Here is a 21,440-nt window from a genome sequence, read left to right as displayed (position 1 = left end):
GATGGCCTGAGCCAAAGAAAAAAATTAATAAAATATTTTATGGAATTCTACTTTAAAATAGAATTAATGAAATAGTCTGGCCAGATGAATGTAAAACACTCCTTTGAATCTGCACAAAGCAAAGCTAGATTCCAACTATAGGTAATTTTGAATTGTTAGCACTAAAAGTGCAAGCTATTACACTGAAGCTGCAAGGAGAACCAGAGATGTGACCCTCAACATCCTAACCAGAAAAAGAGTGGCTGAGCTGTTATCCCAGGACAGAAGATGAATAGTGGTCATTACTTAACAGCCTAGCACCCTTCATTAAGAGAAAAGAATAAAATCTAGGTGATACAATATTTACTAAGGTTTCTGGACTATAAGCTTTGTGATTCTGAAAAAAATATTTGGAACTATGCCACTGTCACCAGACATTAAGAAAAGGCAGGCAATGCCAAAAGCAGGGGAGGGGGAGAATCTCAAAAAGTAATCATCCTAAGGTATAAAATAAAAACATTAGAAGACAGACAACTTTCAAAGGGGCAGCCAAAACACTGAAAACTCCTCATCTCATTCCAGTATCACAGCCCTTTCCTCTTCAACACATTATATTTACATACAGCTTGTATCATTCCAGTATTTTCATCAGTTTTGTTTACAGCCCTCAGAATAAACGAGCTATTTTGGTAGAGGAGTATTAATTTTCTTTGGGCCAGGATGTTCATAGAGAACTAATGACACAGAATGTCCAAAGTCAGACTCAATCCCTTCCAAAACATGAGTGAAAGAGCCTTCCCCAGCTGGCAAGTCCACCCTGTTTTGGAGAAGCAGATCATTTTGTTTCAATTGACTGCTTGCATCATCTCTGTTCTGTTATTATCCACTCCAAAGATTTTACAACTTTGCAACAATAGATGGTTTAAGCACATGCCAAAGCCATCACAGTGCTTTCTTCTAGAGATCTGGCTGGCTTTAATTTGCTATGATATAACTATACTACAGAAAAGAGAAATGTGTTAGGCAATCCTTTAACAAGAGAACAACATCTCATTTTAGGCTTTAATGAATGACTGCAAATCACAGGAAAGCAAAGAGGCAAAAACACTGAGGTTTCTAGGATAAAACTCGGCTTGCTCTGGAGACAGAGAGGGGAGCCCTGCCTTGCAAATGCCATCAGATCAGCAGCCATACAACCACGTTATTTGGCACTGAAGCACTCCACACTGGTCTGGAGATGAAGATGTTTGTCCTCTCACAATAAGGAAATACTAAGAACAACTTCCACAGCCAACGTCTTACTCAAGAGTATTTGAAACAGTCCCAGCTTCATTTCCAAGTTTAACGTTGCTACATTTCTTTTTTTTTGGCTAAGAATAAGAGGGAAAAAGGACAGCAACACTTGTATGTTGTTTTCATTTGCAAAGTAAACCAGTAAGTTCCTTGCTTTGGAGCTGAACTCACCTGTATGAGTCTCCATCTCTGTTGTAGTCACACAATAGATAGTCCTTTCCTACCACCTTATCTCGTGCAATCTTCAATGGCTGATCAACAGAGGAGAGGAGATCTTCACAGAGGCTTGGGACCTGATGGTTTGGAAAAAAAACAACAGGGAGGGGAGAGAGGGTAAAACATTAAGGTTTAAAAAAGAGACTGGCATCCCTAAGAACTTTAGGGTTTAGCTTTATTATTATTAAGAGCCCACATCTGTCCTAAAGCCAGAAAGCCTTTAAAAATAAAAATTACAAAAGCAAGCTGCACTTAAGTTACAACACAGTGTTACACTCCCACCTTCAATAATTTCAGATTTAATTACCTAACCACCAGTGTGGTCCAAAACACTTAAATATATACATTCTCAATGTTAGCTTCTTGCCAAAGACAGCCATTAAAGTGATTGTTGAGGACCAATGAATAAAGATAAATATTTATAATGGAGTGGAAATGAGGGAGCTGCTAAAAGAATATGCCATCCATATGCTAGAGTGTATTTTTCACAAGCTCCCACTCTGGGTAGAGTTTAGAATAGTTTCCAGGCAGCTGGCCAAACATGAACATGTTGGCTAATAAAGCCACGCATGTGTCTGTGTGCATGCACGGATCAAATCCACTTCCTCCACAGGTAGCTTTGAGTGGATCCATAATCCCAGCTGCCTCCCTGCACTGAATGTGGAGAAAGCCTAGGAGATCTGCTTTGAACACAGCAGAGAGACTTTGATGTCCTGCAAGGAGACAAGATGACATTTTGCAGCCTGAAGCTAGTACAAGCACAAGCAAATCAAGCCATTTCCATCCCATTTCCTCTTGTTCTGGAGCTGAGGGCAGCCCTGTTATCAGTATTGATATTCCCATAGTGCAGGCTTTGGCCATCCAAGCAGCTTTCTTCAGGAACTCTATCTCTCCTGTAGACACCTGCAGGCATGAGTAGCAATGTGCTCTGATCCAACTGAGAGACCATCAACACATCACTCCTCGAGCTCTTATTAATCAATTACAGTATTGCACATTTCCCTTGGGAAAAGCCTTCCAGATTGTGCTGCAAGGGACTCAAATAAAACACCCTTTTACAACAAAAAGTTGGGAACTGAACAATATAAGACAATTAGGAAGTTCTTGAATATATTGGTGACAACATGCTAATACAAAAGATAAAATACAAGCAATGTGAAATCTCTGCATTTCATTCTGCACTGAAGAGATCAAAAGCCTGGCTCAGCACATGAAGACAAATTGCAATTAAGGGGGAAAAAGAAAACAATCATGAAGCAATGAATTCACAACTCAGAAGAAATGAAATAAGGACGGAGTGAGGACTAAAGAAAATACAGATATGTGCTTTCTTCAAGCCACTGATTTAATCAACTGGTTGGTGTGATTTCAAAAGAAAGAAGCCTACAGGAGAAAAGATAAATTAGGAGGGCAGCTGCTCTTGAAAGCATAAGCACAAACTATTTTAATGCACTAGATGTGACATAAGAGATCAAACTCCATGAAACAAAAACATTCCTAATCCCACGTACAAGCCAATTAAAACCAGAGGCTATGAAGTCAAAGTAAGCAGGGACAAATATAAAGCAACATGACTGCAAAAGACTAAAACACCAAGAAAGGCCAAAGTACAAAATAAGATGTGGTTAGCAAGAGACCCAACACCTATCCCACACCATGTAAACATCCAATAAATAAGAGGAATATCAAGAAATGGTTTGTTAAGTTACTGACAGTGCTGAAATAGCTGAAATGTTTATTTTCTTTGGTCTGTACACACTGTAATGTGGTAACAAGTGATAACTGAAGAGTCCAGATCAAAGAGAAGGGCAAGAAAGTGGATGCTTCGCATTGGTGTTCATCATTTGATGCTTGGAGACGCGGTTGAAGCATCATCCAAACCACTTCCTATTCACTGAGTAAATAAAAGTGGACTGGAATCAAGCAGCTTTTAAGAAAATCTTTACTTCTTTTGAAAAAAGAGAACCTCATACTCCACAGAGTTGATACCCATCAGCAGTGTCATGGCCCAAGTGAAGTGAAGTGATGTATCTGTGTCCATGAGCCCATCTGGTTCCACTTTGTCTCTTCCTCTGCTTCTCCATTAGCTATTCATTTTAGGCTGACTCTTTGGGCAGAGAGCAACTTGAGAGGATTGCTTCCATTTCGGATGCACTCCCAACAGGACCCAAAGCACCTCATCATTAGGAGCTCTGCTCCATGTTGCTCCTAAGAGATCAGATGAATATATTCCTTCCTCCCAGCTGCTCCATGGCCAGCTGCCCAGCAGCAGAGAGATAAGCACTTAGGAACAGACTTCTCACTCTGACATGTGTTTAGAGTGAGGAATAGTGATGAACACACCACTGGGAGAAAAGCAGTGTTTTTCCCAGACTCTGTTTTTGTTGAATTTGTTTGGGAAAAGCCCTATGGTAGACGTGGTGAGGGAGCACCAGAGCTCTTGCTGGACAAGCCTTCAAACTCAAATATACATACAGTGCATTTCCTAAAGAAGACCCAAACTCAAGACAGAGTCAATCCCCCTGCAGAAATGCTCCTACTCATCATCTGAATTTAAGAACCTCATAAAAATCCCTACAAACAACTTTAAATTCAACTTTATTTTAAAAACAACACATGCCCAGTGTGCTGCCACCATATTGCTCTGTGGGAACGCATGATCTCACATTGACTGGAAGGAACCCTTAACACCTTCTGACTCCAAAAGAAAGAGTTTTTCTAGCATTTATTACAGCAGCTTTCAACAGCTACTGCACTTCCTTTCTAAGAATGAATTTATACATACTGGTCTTCCTCTTTATGTTACAAAGCTGCTTACAAGGCAAATGTAGTCATCTGAAGAAGGTAAGCTGCAGCTTTAAGCATGTTGGCTGCAGGTTCGTAAGAAAAGTTGATTCCTTCTGAATTTAGATTCATCTGCATTTTCAGATGTGCTATTATCAGCCTTGGCACAGGCAGGCTCAGAGAACTGCTACAGTGCAAGCACTGAGCAAATACTTTTCACTGTGCAAGTCTCTTTCCTTAAATTCTTCCCCATGTCAAATATTGAACCTTCCCAAAGCACTAAAGTGACTTTTGGGCACATTCCAACTCCTGAAGAGTACAGTTTATATTTAGCAAGAAAACATTCAAATCTTATGATACCAAAGACAGGGAACCAACTGATCCTCTGAGTTTTTAGTCTGAAACTGGATTTCCACTGTTAACTTTTCTTTCCAGCTTGTTTCTTGCTAACTAGAAAGCCAAAATGCACATAGGTGCCTCCAATAGTTACTAGATATGGAACTTAAGCTTAAATTTAGATATGCAAGAATTAACCCATCCCCAGGCCAGATACTGAAATGCCAAAAGAGTGATTTTGTTCCATTCATCACTGCACTATAATTGTCACTGTGATGAAAACATCAGTGTTCTGAGGATTATTTTATAAGCAAAGACTGTGTTCCCATCTTTATTTTGACACAAGTTTTTTCCCACTCTAAGCAGTGGAAGGTTAAATGTAGAATACTATCTTAATCTTGTATCTTTAGCTAAAGACCATTATTAATTTAATCTGATCCAGAGTACTCTGGATCATAATGAACCCATGTTTCCACAAATAAGCACTCAATCACCTACTATGGTGGCTGTCTGTATGGTCATAGAGGGAGACCACCCTTAAAGTAAACTAGAAAAGAAAAAAAAAAGACAAATCTCTGGGGGTCCAGACTCAGCTGTTCAGCCTGGAACTGAACAGCAGCATCATTCAGAGGCACATACCATGCAACAAGGCACTGTGTTTCTGGGTTTTTTTTTTTTTTCCAAGGAGATATACAATGAATGTGTAGTACAGAGAAAAGAAAAACCGAGTGAAATGAGAGTTCAGCATACTCTCCTGTGTGTTGAACAAGGATTCTGTTGTCTTATGTAACAGTATTCTCCATCAGAGAAAGCCAGGTATGTGAACAGTGTTTTAATTAAGTGAACTGCTCTGCTATCAAGACAAATAATCACTTGTGACAAGGTCAAAACCGTGCACTTTTTGGAGTAGCTAATCTAATCACCATTTCTTCTCAGATCAGTTTTTGGTTAAAGGGACTTATCAACAACTGAACAATTGCTTCTGAATTATGTTTTAAAAATATGATTAAACAAGCATCTCGAAATTTAGAAGAAACAAGAACAGTACCTCACCTCTTATTGTCTTACATGCACTCCCCACACCCTTGCTTTGATCCTGCTGGCTGAATTGCATCAAATTCTGCACCTTACACATTCAAGACAGTTAATATTTTAGCTTATTGGCCACTCCAGTACACTAAGGTAGTTTTTTTCTAAAGCCTTGACTGAAATGAATCATGTTTACAACTGAAACAGCAATATTATTTGAGGCAGGATGCTTGGGAACAGTGCTTTTCCATGTTTATTCAGAGGTCAGCATGTACTGACCTCCACAGGAACCTTACACATTGGAAAACTATGCTAAATGCTGTGAAATTCAGGATGAAATGCATTTTTCCTTAAAGAATCAGAGGGAAGATGAAGCAAGCTTCAAAAGATTAGCAAAGGAGGCATCCAGATCCATTTGTCTTTTGAATTCGTGCCTATAACGTGCAGGTATCTGAATACACATGTGACTGGAGCAGTTTTTAATTAAAAGCCACATCCAAACAGGAAATAAATTATTTTAATTGCACATAAGCTCTTAAGACTTAAGATTTTTCTGTTTTAAGGCCACTTTACATCATTACAGAAGGAACAAAACTAATGCCTGCCATCACACAAGTGCAAAGAAGAGCCCACACAAGTTACCAGCACTCTTGCAAAATAACCATTTTGGCACACGACCCCCCCACTTAGCCTGGATTCCTCCACTCTGAGCTAGCATCTAATAAAATATTATTATAATTTTTCTGAGTCATTCCACAGCCTCAGAATTTCCTGTTCCTGCAGAACACAGACACTGCACAACGGATGTTGTGGAAACTCAAGAAGGAAGCCTGGCTCCACTCATCTTGGGCCTTAAACCACTAGTAAAGCCACTCCCACAAATCCACACATTGCTAAACCTTAATTTGATCCATCAGATGTCCACGAGCCACACATTTGTCAAGCTTTGTTTATGAAATGACACTTAGATGGACTTCTGTGCTCAAAACCAGATGTAATTAATACTGGAAACAGATTTGCAGTATCTGCACTGAAATTCCAGCACTGCAAAAATTAGCAGAAATAAAATGAAACCAAATCAGCTTTTCTGGAGAAAAACAAATGTTAATAGCTAGCAATTATGTTAATTACAGATTTTTTTCAATTCAGCTGGAGGGACTTCATTTAAAATACTCTGCAAGGTGACTATCATCCTTAAAACAGGCTCCTTGGCATTTTTCCTCTGATCTACTGGATAAAATGGGGCTTTTTCTCCATTCAGCAGTCTGTAGCTTCCAGAGAAACAAAAGCTAGCCATCTGGCAGGCACAACAGAGGCCCTAGACTTTGACTAGTGACCTGTAGGTGAAGGCTTCTGTATCTCATTACCAGTCACAAGTCCCATGAGCCAGCACAGAATATCAATATCTTGGGAAGTCTCCACCATTTGTGTCAAAAATCCAGCTGGTGTTGGAGATACCTAGCAACAGTTAAGGCATATGCAGAGGCATGGTGTCTCCAGCCATGTTTCTATATCCTAACTTCTTTCCATCATCTTGAAAAGAGGTTTAAAATCTATGCCTAATCAGGATTCAAACTCACTGAGTGATTGACACACATACACTCCTTTAAAAAGATATTTACACATGCATTTTAATGGTCTCTAATACAAGTAGAGCGGTGGCAGGAACCTGGAAGGAAGAAAATTAAAAGGCAGACTTCAGCCAGAACTGAAATTCACTTCTACAGTCTCATGCAAGTAAGTGGAGTTGCTAGCTCTATGCCAAGCATCACATTAACAATTTACATTTATTACTTGCTATCTCCAATTACCATCAAGATATCCAAAGGTAATCTTTTCTAACTGGAAAAGCTCCTGCTTACATTCCCTCACCAAATGGAAAACTGGCTCTAAACAGTCATAAATTTATTCAGAGAGCCAGCACCCCTTTCTGTAGCCAATAATCCTTGCATTAGAAACCTGGCTGGCTGCTGGTGGCTTAGAGCCTATCACACAGGTCAACAAATCCAGGAAGAACAGCAGGTCAAAAACTCAGCTTTGAGACCATGAGGCTGGCAATGCACTTCTGCTTCCACTCTTTTCTTTGTAAATTTTCACTTGGTCCAATTTTTTTTAATTTTTTTTTTTTAAAAAAAAACATCTTCCAACTTCACTAGATGTTCAGCTGGTCATCTGCATTCAATTATTTTATCTTTCTCCTTGACACAGCATACTACTCAGGCTCTTGGACTCCAGACACAAAAAGCTCCAGTCACATTCTCATGTTTTTTATGGTCTGTGCAGCCTGAGCAATGCAGTTTTCCTGGGGAAAAATTCTCTAGCTTCATATATCTTCAGTTACTAAAAGCATGAAAGCAAATCTGAGACTTGTTTGGAGGCTCAATAGCTACATGAAGCAAGGTCCAGAATACTGTTCAAGTATTTCCAAATCATTTATTTTATAAATGATAATATATTTATACATTTTTTAATTCATCACTCTGGGACTTTAAAAAGTAACGTTTTCTACCAAAAAGGTTTAAGCATTCTCCTGTGATGAGAAAGTAAAGATGATCACTTCCCATATCTTTAATTGCAAACAGAGCCTTGAAAAAACATCAGTAAAGTTACTGACTGCTGTATCTCTAAAGAACTCTAGCTTTAATTCTTCCATGGCAACATAACTTGATTCAAGGTTTCACTTTTGGGAATAAATTGAATATTAGATGAGTATCAATCTCACTGGGAAAAGAATGGAAGAAAGCTGTGGCTGTGAGCACCCCTCCCCGGTGAGTCTGTGTGCCCATTTTGTGAGCCAGTTTTGCAAGGATGATTCTCTGTCCCCACTTTATGGCAGCCATCTGAATTTCTGAGTCAGCTAGATTTTACATCTAATATATTATATATGCTCAGGCAAACATCCAAATTAAATACTCAGCAGGCAACTTATACTTGCAAAAGGAATCTGCTTTAACTTCTACTAAGGTTGAGGCAACTTCTACCAACAACTTCAATACTCAAGTCAAAGGCAGAGATACCATCTGGTCACAGGACTTCAATTTGCTTCACATGGCCCAATAAACCCAACTTCCATCTTCCACTCTTCCCAGAGATGTGTCTCTAAGACACAGCAGTGAAACTGCCTTGCAAAAAAACCCCAGAAGGTTTCTGGAGGCTACACCTACACCCTGTGTCGCTGCCAAGAAAAGCTCTTCCAAGCAGCACTACCTGAAAGCTGCTGCCTTCTTTGAGGTTTCTCTGGGGAAGAACACAGCTAAAATTACTGGTGGACTGATTTACTGTACAACTTATCTCAAGAGAAAGGAAACAAGAGGACAACCCTCTCAGATTGTTCTGATCTTTCAATACTCTACCAGCTTCCTCACTTCATGTCACTCAGTGTGATTTCCAGCAGCCAAAACAAAATCTCTCTCTTAACTAATACTCAGAAACACTTCCATCCAGAAAATACCCCAAATATTCTCCTTTCAGCAAGTGATGAAAACAGATGCCACTCACACCTGACTTCTATCAGAAGCACAGTACACATCAACAGCAGCAACTTCTGCCAGGGTCAGGCAACAAGGTGATGCAGTATTTATTCTACACAAATCAAATCTGTATTAATGCTACAAGTCCCATCACCTGGCACATCCTCATTACAAATCCATTCAGGAGCAGTGCAATCACCTTTACCACTCCTCTTATGGAAGTTGCTACAGACTTGGCTAGCAGGTAGATAAGGCTTCAGCTTCCATAGAAACCTATTCTCATTTAAATCAGTTGTCCTAAAAAAGGCAGGTTGTCTACACTAAACTTCTTTTTTCTTTTTGCAAAAATGTAGAAGTCTTGTACATTTTGACAGCCTCTGGAGCAATCTACTTGCAAACAATGACTAACTGGATTCCAACCAGAGTTTTCCATGCCAAGGCACATTACCAGCACCACGCACAGCTTTTTTCAGGCAGGACTCCTGGAGTCCTGTGATTGACAAGGTCTCTAATGAAATCTAATTGAAGACTCAGCAGTCTGAAAAATGCAGCAACAGATGTGGGAAAAGGGCAAACCACAATCTGGTTTACTAATGAATGAAAAGTGTCTGGCCTGATAAGGGCCAGTGACCCAAAAGTTCTCTTCTTCCACCAATCCTTTCACTTCATGTTCAAGTTTGGACCCTTTCCCTTGTCAGCCCAACACTTGGGGGCAGTAACGTACAGTTCTGAATACATTCTACCTACTCCTATTGACACCAATATGCTCTTTTTATTAAAAAGTACCACCAGAGCATGGCTTTGAGGGACCTCATGGAAGGAACATAGTGCAGTTATCTTTCACAGAAGGAATAAAGCCCAAGAAGGAGATGTCAGTTTCTCCCTGTATTAGTTTTGCAAAGCTTTTTACCTACAAAACCACTTCTAAGTCATTCTCACCTCCTTTTGATGGATCTTGAGCAAGCATCAAAACAGTAGCTACACTAATCAGTCTGGAGATCAATTTCTACTGAAAAGCTATGGCAAGCTGAGCTGCAAGCAGACTTCAATAATAACCTACACTTGACATCAAAAGAAAAATTACAGGGGCCTCTGCCTCCAGTCTACTCCAGGATGGTGGAGTAGCAAAGCAAGGAAACCAAGCATAAAGAAAGAAGTCAGAGTGCCCATTTTTTTATCATTCTGTCCCAAATTCAATGAACCTACTCATGCTCATCATGCGTCTGAGTCTAACCTTTTTACTTCAAGGAGGTTATTGTCTGGTAACTGTACAGGAAACAGAATAAAAACGTCAGCTGTAAAGGTTTGGATGAAACTTGCCAAAAAAGTACTTGCTTGGGTCTGGCTTATGATGTTTTTGGAACTGCTAAAGGTGGCAGTTCATACACTACTCTTGTCTTACTACAGCACAGACTGCAGTCTTGTGAAGCTCAGTCTGAGAGTGACTTCAGAGGAGGTCTACAGATGTCTCAACAACAGAAATCCTACGAGATTTAACAAATTCTTTCACCTCTACTCCAGTGCAGGAACTGCAGTGACTGGTGTGGGAATCACACAGACCCTCCCTTCTGACAAGCATCACTCAAACTGGCCTGTTTCATGTTATACTTTCAATATGAAAAGAAGACCAGTGAGTGTGTAGCTGATGAAAAGCATGTAGAGCACTAATGAGCACCATCCAAAAGTAATTCCAACATCCAGAGGTAACCAGCAATTTTCTGAGTCGTTAAAAAACAACTCATTCCAATTATACAGTCAAGCTCACCATAGCTCCCCTTGTTTTGAATGGTCCTTGATGCTGCTCAAACCCTGACGTGTTCAGTCCTCCAAATTTCATCAGAAAGCCAACCATGTCACACCAGAACATACCAATGACTCAGTTATTCTGCATCCTACCTCCAGCAACAGCCACAAAAATGATGCTTTATGTTGCCAAAAGTTTTGGTGGCACAAATGTAGCCAATTACTACATGATTTCAAGAAAGAGAAATAATGCCTTCCTGCAGGGAACAATTTCTTTCCTGGCCCACAGAGCTCTACCTGTACCTTGGCTTGTGTAACTGGAAGCAACATTTAAATAGTTTGTTAAATTTAAGTTATCCACAGCTTTTTAGCCAGGTACTAACACTAGCTTCAATACCACCTACAAACAGGCCTTCTCAACTACATTTTTACCTATTCAGCAGCTCCTTTTCTGCACACAAACACCTTGAACACAATATAAATGATTTAGTAAAGGGGCACTGGTTCAAATAGCTGATTTTTAGGGTCTCCCAGAAAATGTTTGTCAGCATCACTCAAAATTCAGACCTGCCACAGAAATGGGGTACAGCTCACCCTGCAAATAAGAGGAAAGATTTAGTCCAAAGATCTGACAGCCCTGTTCCAGCCTCAGTGTCCTGTGTCTGCAAAATTTAGCAGCTTAGATTACAAATAAGCCATTTTATTTATACTGGGCAGTAGAAATAAGTTTTCCCAACCACCCATATTGTAGGTTCTACATATATTAAATCCATACTTCAGTAATACTTTAACTTACTCCAGAGGAAACTGCTGCATGCTTTTTCCAGGGACAGTTGACCTAAGCTAGCCTGCTACAGCCCAACTGTGTACCTGTGGATGTGCAACTAAATGCTGTGCAACTAGAAACGAGCACACACATCCTTCAGAAGTTAGTTTTCTTCACTAGCAATTTGCAGAAAGAAAAATATTTCAGGGGCAAGTAGAAAACAAGTTTTGGGCACAAGGTGGTCGGCCAAGGCTTTTTTGGCTAGTTACTGGACTGCAGAATACCTGATATTGCATAACTTCAATAGATTTGGGTGTTCTCCAAAATCTTAGTGTTCTGTCTTTGAATCATGAGCCATAGCACATTTACTGTTTATTAGAAGATACACCTACAAGGGGAAGCACCAACCTAGTAGAAGTAATTTGTAACACTTTATACAAAACAGCAGCCTCCAAACTGGTGATAGTTTCATCAAGAAAGCTACTAGTGACCCTTATGTGCATACACAGCAGTACCTGTTGGCTTGCTGAAAACAGACGTAAACTCCTGACATTGCTTGGGCAATTGCTGTATTCTTCAACCTTGCCAAATCACCACACCTCTGAGATGCTTCAGAAAACATTCTCAGTACCAGATCTTTGTCCCACCCAGGACTCATCCATTACTTAGTTAGAGAAGCCCATACTCACCAAGTCAATGAGGTCACTGAGATTCTTCTCTATCTGCTGTGGAGGCAGACGCCTCATCAAATCCAAGGCACAATCCAGCTGCTGGTCACTCTGCAGGAACAAGAGCATCCTTCTGTCACAGTATGTACAGGAAATATATGACATGGACACACACAACAATACCAGTGCTTGCTGACACCTCTGATATGAGAGATGCAGTTTCTAATCCTAAGCAGCAGCATATTTTGTATTAATACAAATCAAGATTTCAAGAAAGTTCAGTACCACTGGATGGTGGATTATTGGACATCCATAGTCTTGAGCAGGTTTTAAGAGCACAGTTTCAACTGGTGTCACTTGCCAATCAACACCATGCTGGTGATGGAAAGGACTCCAGTAATTACCTCTCCAAAATCCATTCTCTATGCTTCTACAAATGTTTAATGCAGTCTTTCCATGCAGCCTCATTCATCTGGGTTAGGGAACTGAAAATTCCTTCTCCTGAAGCAGTTTTAACACTTCCTCTATTGTATTGTGACACAATTCAGCTTGAGATAACCAGCACTCAGAGCTCTCTCCCTCCTTCAGCTTTATTTAAAAAAAAAAACAGAATGAAACATGCACACAAAGTAAGAGCCATCATTTCCTTGCTACAAAACACACACCAAAAGCTGCCTGTATCTGAGAAACCAGGGACTGCAGGTAGTTTGAGAAATCACAGCAACAAACTCCAACAGGATTTAGTGCAGCTGGTTTCACTTCTGACACAAAACCACCTTTAAACTTCATTTTGCACAAAATGCAACAGAGATTACCAGACACACCGATGAGCTGAACCATGTTCCTGATACAACCTTCTGCTCTCCTTCTTGCAAACAGGTACCAACACTTTCCTGTAAGCCTAACAGCATCCCAGATCTGCTCAAGTTACTTTGGTCAGGAGGCAGCTGAAGCACAGCCTGTTTGTTTCCAGTGCTCTTTCCCCTCCCTTTTTAATTTGCCACCCATATACAACAAGCTTAGCTTTAATGTCTCCCTCCTGTGTTCTGCCAAGCTGCAGAAGTTTTATTTAAGAAAGGCTTTAGAACTAAAGCAGTTACATGATCATATTATTCAAGCAGCAGCCCCCAGGTCAGGGGGAAACAGGAAGCAAAGTTTCCTGCAATTAAGCTATACCCAGGCTATGAGAAAGGCAGGGAGCTCTCACTACACATCCATTATGAAAGCTGTTCTTAAAGGGCACTACCCACTCCTTATCAAAAGATAAATATTTTAAAGCCAGCAAGTCAGACAGCCTGGTCTGGGGAGATGATATATTTATTTATTTGGCACCCAGTTCAGGTTATAGGACAATCTTTGCAAAATATTCCAGCTCCACAGACAACTAGGCATCAGCTCCCACAGACCTGCAATAACCTCCTGAAGCTCTGAGCCTTCAGTCTGACAAGAAGGATGCACTGACGTCAAAAGCAGAGCTTCATGACAGTCACCTGTTGTCACCAAAGGAGGCATTCAAGTCATGTACAGAAACCTCCCCATACTCTCTGAATAACATGACAAGCAAATCCTTGGCTGAAACAAATCTGGAGTGAAGTTATTTCTCTTGGAAAACCACCCCAAATTGATCCCTCAGCTATCACCACATTAAAGCACAGAAGTGACAGCCAACATTTTCACAACTTTTAATTATCTTCACTAGAAGTTCAGGAGAAGGGAAAATTGTTCACTTTTTGCTACTAGCTGTTCAGTCCCCAGAGAAAGATACTATTTAGATGGCCTATGCCTGTTCAGCTCCAGCAGCCAGGCTCAGGCAGGGGATCCTTTCTTACCAACTATTGTCTTTACCTCCTGCTATCTCTTAGGTCAAGGAACGAGAGCTGGCACATGGTCACAAGGTCATGCTCCTCACTTTGGGATCGTGGGAACACTTATGGAAGTGCTCCATCCTCCTCTGCCAGCTGGAATTGTTTAATAGCCAAAAAAGCCTAAGGGAAGATGATGTTAAAAACCACCACTAAAGCTCCAACCCCAGAATAATTGTTTTACAGTGCAACAATTTTGAAATAAACTCCACTGAATGAAGGAGCATCCACATTTGCAGTGTTTTATGGATTAACCACAAGGACTCAGACTGACCATTTTTGTGACAACATCTTCAATACCAGCTGTAAAAAGACATAGGTGAGACTGCTCAAGGCAGAGGATTTTTAAAGGAGTTCAGTCACAGCTGACATACACATTTGTGTGCAATGGAAAAACAAAAATATCCAGGCACATACAAACAGTTAAAGCAAGGCTGAGCAGCACGACTCTTGTTTTCTTGCAGAACATTTAAATTGAATAGTTTGCCAGCATATCTCTTAAAGCTCTGAAACACAGGCAGGTTCTGCTTTGTTTCTCACCCTAACTCTATGGTCATATGGTCACAGTAATCTAGCATCAATCCATGTCAAAAAGGCAACACAAAGCATACAGATCACAGAGTAAAGTGGTACCTGGTGGGAGTGGATACCTCTGGTATGTTCAGTCTCAGAACTGAGTGAGTATTCTAGCAAGACCTTTTGTTTCTGGTTCTTTCACTGCAAGTGAAGTGAGGTTTTAAAAACCAGGTCTGTGGTCAAACACATCCTTTGGTTCCAGCCCTCTGCCCCAGTTGGAGTACCAAGAGGTGCTAGAGGTACAATGAGGTAGGAACCACATAGAAGGTGCCAAAACAAGCAGCACACAAGTCCCTGCTTTTCCAGAAGAGTGAGCACTCCCAGGGATATACCACTACTGCAATTTTGTGTGGCACCATGTGAGTGGTACTTAAAAATCCCACAAAGCTTTCACACAGCCTGGGTAAGAGGAAGGTGTTCTCGAGGAGCTTTGGATATATTTCGCCCATACCACCACAGCTGACCCAACCTACTCCTCTTAATTTCACTTGTTCTGGATTTCCACTTAATTCTCTCTTGTGAAACTGCATACTCAAGTCACTATTTCTTACAGACCTCCAGTCAAAACATTTCTACAGAATTGTTGCCTTTGGACATGGAGAGGCTTATAAACCCCTGCTCAGTGAGAAGGTGATTAGACAGGCTGTCTCCCAGCCTGGGCTGCTCTTGAAGCCAAGCTCTTTGAGGCTGAAGGACTTAATGAGCTTAGTGTTTACTTGATATGAGGTCTTTTTCCACCATTCCCCTGTTTCATCCAGCACAGAGCTCCTGTGGAGGAGTAGGGAGTTCAGACAGAAATTCTAAATGAAGTTTTATTACAGCTCAAGTCACCGAAGGATTTAGAGATCATAGGAATCTCTAAGACTGAACATATAAGCTCAGATGAAAGCTCCTTAGTAAGTTTCCTCTTAAATTGTTTGGCTATCTAGAATCTCCACTTAAGTATCTGCTGTACTACCACAGGGAAAAATTTTATGGATCTGTCTATAGGAGTAGTTATATTTGTTTAACTTCCTTTGCCTGCATCTGCCCTTCTCTTCAGTCTCGGTGCTGTACTCAGCTTATTTCCAAGAGAAATACTTTCAGAACAGCCACAGGTCTCTGGTCATCTAGACTCTCTGTTGAGGTTCAAATAAAAACAAGTATTTCTGGAAAGAAAAAAAAAAAAAAAAAGCAGTTGTACAAGTGTATAGCTGCACAGAGGCACAGTTGTATACTTTAATTCCATTCACACTGTAAGCAATATTGTTCAAAGGCTGAGTATAGGCAGATGCTGTTCAATGTAGAATACACAAACAAAAAAACCCCAGAAGTTACCAGAGGGTTTTGATCAGGAGAAGGAGTGTTTGTAAACTGTGAAATAAAACAATGTGTTTTCATTTTCAGTACTTGAAACAAGGGTGTGCTGTGGTCCTTGCTACTCATTTTAAGTGCAAGGGTCTCCTCTCAACTTACATCTCTACGCAGCTACCATGACAAGAGGATGGAAACTGCAAAAATTAAAACAAGCAGAATCATAGAATAATAGAATGATTTGGGTTGGAAGGGACCTTAAAGCCCAACCAGTGCCACTCCTGCCATGGGCAGGGACACCTCCCACCAGCCCAGGTAGCTCCAGCCCCTATCCAACCTTCAACACTGCCAGGGATGGGGCAGCCACAACTTCTCTGGGCCGCCTGGGACTGGCTCAGCACCCTCAAATTAAAGAATTCCGTCCTAATGTCCAACCTCTATCTTCCTTCTTCTTTTAACCCATTTCCCCTTGTCCTCTCCATACACCCCTGTGTCCAAAGCCCTCCCCCAGCTTTCTTGGGGCCCCTTCAGATACTGGAAGGTTGCTCTGAGCTCACCTGGGAGCCTCCTCTTCTCCAGGCTGAACAACCCCAATCCCTCAGCCTGGCTTCACAGGGAGCTGCTCAGCCCTATGAGCATTTGCTCATTCCCAACTTCCTTTTGACTCCCACTTGTCATGTTCTTTAAAAATCACACAGCTCCTTAGGATGGGGAGGACAGGGCTCAGAATGAGCTGGCATGGGTTAATGGTTCCCTGCCAGGATGCTGTATGTAACACCACAGGAGCTGACCTGAGCTCATGCAAACCCACAAGCAAATAAACTCCTTCTCATGCAGCTGTTACAGCTCATGGCACCCAAATCAGCTCTGCCAGACTCGGGTAATAAACAAACCACACCACATTTGCATTATATTTTGCACAGAGCTATCACCTGATGAGCAAGGTTATTACAAGGCACAAAGTGTACCCAGAGCCTTTAAGAGATGAGGGGCAGAGCTGGGAACACCCCACTGAAGCTGTGCTTGTTTTCTCTCTCCAACACAAACTACCTACCAGATGAATTGCTACCATCAGATCCCTTCTCTTTTTAAGTATCTTTACACGTGCATTTCACTACGTACACTTACAGAAAGTCACAGCCTTCACTCACAAATTCTGGCTTGATTCATCACGAGTACCCAGACTCCAGGCTTCAGGAGGGTTTATACAAACCTGCAGCTCTATCCTTTCCAAAGCCTAAGTCATTCCACTTAAAAGGAGACAAAAGATTTGATTTCAAGCTCCCAGCCTTGTAGTCAGCAGGAACTTGCTTCTGTTTATCACAAAGATCTGTGGATTTAATTCCCTGGTCTTCACAGCTTTGTCCTGATAGCTCCTGCTTATTTAACTGTATTATTGCTGAGCACAAACAGGGTAAGGCAGCTTCTTCCAAAAGTAACCCAGGCTTGTTTCACTTCTGTATTGTGTTTCTGTATTAACACTACTTTGAGCTGATTCCTGAAACCGGAGCAACCAGCTGAGGTAATTCTAGTGCTCCTGCAGTGATAGCTTCTCACAGTTTTAGCCTTTCCTAGGAAATAAAATCTTTCCTACAAATATAAGGCTTCTACTTGAGGCACGATTGTGCTACCTACCCCCTGTCCCACCACCTCAGAAGAACCTGATGACCTAAAAATTACTTCAGCAGCTCTGATTAAGGTAAAAAAGCCACACACACGTAGTAAGAGCATTCATTGTTTGGTTCACACTGCCCATATTCAGCCCAAAAATACCACAATTGTTTGGATCTTGCAGCTGGGTACCACTGGTGAGAGGTCTTCAAGCTGCATCACACAAGTTTTGCTCAAGTCTCACATCTGAGAAGTTATCCTCATTCAAAGGAAAAGCTGGCATCCAACTACTCTGTGCTTCTATCCTGATTTTCAGTGAGCAGAAATGCAAGCTAAAAACCTAAAAGCACACAAAAAATAGAACATTTGCTCAGCTTCTGAAGTTTGAAGCATTCACACATCAAATCACTTTGGTGGCTGGACAGTTTACACGGAAAATATCTTCATAAATTAATCCAGGGCCAGAAGTACACAACAAGCAAATGACTTTTTTCCTTCCTTTTGTATTGCAGACAGACCCCAGATTGTAAATCACATTATTTCCTGTCAGTTCTCCCCAAAGGAATCTACCTAATGTTTCAGCTTTGTGCTACTAAAACACTGATTTTTTTCCAACTAGAACAGATACACAGCTTCCCCTCTTGCTTGTCATTTCCATCCTTAGCAACTTCCACAGCTCAAAAGGCAGAAGATTCCCTGTTCAAAGCACACAATAGGATAGCATTACCACTAGAATTTTCAGCAAAGGAGTTGAATTATTGTTACCCCTTTGTAATAAAAAGCAAAGTAGTATGTTAAGTTGCAAGATTCCCTTCTCAGCTGTCAGCATTCACTTTTGAGGATGTTAGGTGGGAAGAGGAATAACTCCATGATCTATGAAGCCCAGACAAGCTCTGTACTCATGACATTTTCATCAGCTGCACATATTCCTTGCAATCTGTTTTTCTACATTTTCCCTTGGCTATTAACCCTCTTCTGGCAGATCCTATCTACACCCATTTGTAACGTACTCATAAATCACAGCTTCCTGATACGAAGGTGTGTTAGTGAGGGAAAGGGAGGTAGTAGGCTTAAGAAATAATCCAACAGAACAAAAGCTGAAGATATGCTACGCTGTGTGTTATAAAAGAAGGGGTCAAAGATGACTAAAAAACCATGACACTAATGGAGACTACATTCTCCTTATTTTAACTCTTTCTAGCTTTGTCTTCTCTGTTGAGGATGTAATCCAGTGGCTTTTATTATCTCAGACACTTGGGAGAACCATGTCACAGGGTTTGCTGTGGTCACTTTACCACTGGGGTCAAGACCAACCAATTATGAGAGTGCTCATTTCATGAATTACAGCTGAGGAGGATTAAAGGTGAAAATAAAAGCAAGAAGTGACAGATTGGGAGATTTTAGTAGAAGCTGCTGTACTTGCTCTCCACAGCTCCCTTGGAAGCAGTATTTACTGACAGAGCAATTGTGCAAGTCATGTATATGTCACAGCTTTTGAGCCAGTGAATCTGCTCAGACATGTTCTGCAGAACACTGCTTCTTAAGTCTACTCTGCTCTGTTGAGCATGCTCTGGAAAAGCAGTACTATCCCGAGTTAATGACAGAGAACACCTTCCTGCCCTCTTTTCTAAATTCAAGTCTAGGTTTTGCACACACTGACAAACACACCTGAATGCATGTCAAAAAATGAGCAGTGTCCTCTCAACCTCCAAACCAGCTTCTGTTCTATGCTGGAGCAGCAGCTGAATACATACAAATTTCAGGATCATGAGGATCTCTTCTTTAAAGAGGTTCTGCAGGAAAAGAGCAACTTAATTGTCTGCTCCAAGGACTCAAGCAGAGGAACTGAAATCAGCTACGGAAAGGAGAGCAAAGGAGGCAGCTTAAGTTTCACTGCCACCACATGCTGATGACATCTGATACTTCTCACCATCTCTGGCTGATAGCACAACTATGACAAGTCCTAGACAGATGAAAGGAGTGGCAAAAGTCTTCCAGGAGCACTTACCAGAGCAATCTATCTCTTCCTCAATCAGCATTTGGCCAAATCCTTGGTTGTTGCTTTACCTCTGGAGGGATGATCTCAAGCATCCTTCCTATCATACATTGCATTTGACTTCATCAGTCCTCCAAATTGGGTTAGCAGTGTTCACTGTTTGTGGGACATTACCCAACATCCTAACCCAATTCTCAAAAAAAATTATCAAGTGAATTATAATACACTGAAGGTTTTCCCAACTGTTAGTTCCTAGATAAACCAGAGCTGCTTGCACTGCTTTTATTAAGCAAGCTTTTATTGAGAACTCTGTCTCAATGAACAACTATTTGTCAAGGTGTTTTACATCTATGGAGAAAAACTAACAACCCCTGACAGTCTGGAGCAGACCATTTAACTGTAATTCACTCTTTGCTATAGAAGAATTCAGCAGTTCCCAGAGAACGTCCCTGCATCTGCTTTCAAAACTAATTCACTGTCTATCACATCAGTTTATAAAAAGTCTGGTGCAAGTCTCCATCACCTGGCCAACAAGAAGAGCTGTACAAACAGAACAGCAGAATGGACCAGCACCAAACCCTTCTGGGACCAGGCTATTCATCTTTACCTTTTGCCACCATCACTAATTATTTCTGCGCCAGCGTTTGTCTTCTGGGTAACAGAAACAATGTTTTATTTATTAAACTTGTCACTGAACATGACAATGTAATTTACCAGCTTTTTATCTGGTGCCAAGAATTCCTATGAAGCACAGAAGTTTGCAAAAAGTCTTTTCCCAATAAATCATGGCATCAAGTGAATAAAAAACCCACATGAAAGAGTAATAAAGGCACAGTGGTAAAGCAGCTGCACAGAAAAATCGCACAGATTGAAAAAAAAAATATCACTTACTTGTAATGAACAGGATTAAAGACACTGAAGTTGATTGTGGAGCTGACCACCTTTGCCAATTAACATTAACAGACTTAGATAGAGTAATGTTACTGCACAACAGTGTTTTCCACATTCTAAGTCTGGATTTAACACATTTTCTTTGCTAGATATAACTACAGATAGGAAATCTTTGCTAAACAATAGGAAGCAAACCTGTTACAAGACAGCTGTGAGATACAAAACCTTGTCCTGAGTTTGCAAATGCTTCCTAAGGAGGCCCTTAACCTCTGCCTAATGGTTTCACTACCAGAAGAGACCTTGCCCTGGCCACAAGGACACACACCCCCTCCTAAAAGACAGACATCCCACTACAGAGGGCTTAATTAAGAGTGGAACCATTCAGTGGGATTAATGCATCAAGGAACTCCAGGTGCCTCTTGGTATTTCCTTCTGACTCCAGTCAGCACCACCCTTTCATCATTTTCTGGAGCTCCACAAATCCTTTGGCACACAGGGAGGTGGTGGGCAGTCAAGCAAATCTTGCTTTCTAAAAACTATGAAGCTCCCTCCTACCCACCCTCTTTCCCCATTCTCCTCACACTGACCCACACCAAAGAGCAGATTATTGTTGGTAATTAAATAAGTGAGGGGTCTGCAACCCATGCAACAGGAACTGGCTCACAGGCTCTTCTTCCTGACCTCACTCACCCTTTGGTAAAAATTTCTGTCACCTCTGCAAGATCCTTTTCATCCTGCACTTCACTTTGAGTGGATGTACCTCAAATTACTGATTAATACCCTCATCCCCATCCTCCCACTTGGCTATTTCATTCCTCCTCTGTAACTGACTGGGTTAGTTGAGCCTTTGAAATAAGCTAACAGCAGGTCTGTGTTGGTTCAGAAGGCTGATGATATGTTTTTCACAGTCCCATTTGCCTTCTTGCC

The 21,440-nt window shown here is 41.1% G+C and overlaps 1 protein-coding gene across 3 annotated transcripts in view; it reads right to left on the bottom strand.

Annotated features, from left to right (window-relative positions):
- Nucleotides 1-21,440, bottom strand: part of CAPZB (capping actin protein of muscle Z-line subunit beta) — a 73,447-nt gene that overhangs the window by 31,027 nt on the left and 20,980 nt on the right. For 2 of the 3 annotated variants that reach the window (XM_030463436.1, XM_030463437.1), the window contains 2 exons: nucleotides 12,306-12,395; nucleotides 1,444-1,565 (listed from right to left, as the gene is read on the bottom strand). In XM_030463436.1, coding sequence (XP_030319296.1) covers nucleotides 1,444-1,565; nucleotides 12,306-12,395 — 212 coding nt within the window. Of the gene's footprint in view, nucleotides 1-1,443; nucleotides 1,566-12,305; nucleotides 12,414-21,440 lie in introns of those variants that run through there. The other variant, XM_008503678.2, reaches the window with a different exon arrangement.

This window comes from Calypte anna, chromosome 21, assembly GCF_003957555.1.
Source record: "Calypte anna isolate BGI_N300 chromosome 21, bCalAnn1_v1.p, whole genome shotgun sequence".
Lineage (NCBI taxonomy): Eukaryota > Metazoa > Chordata > Aves > Apodiformes > Trochilidae > Calypte > Calypte anna.
Note: the sequence above shows the minus strand (reverse complement) of the source record. Positions and strands in the feature narration are given on the sequence as shown.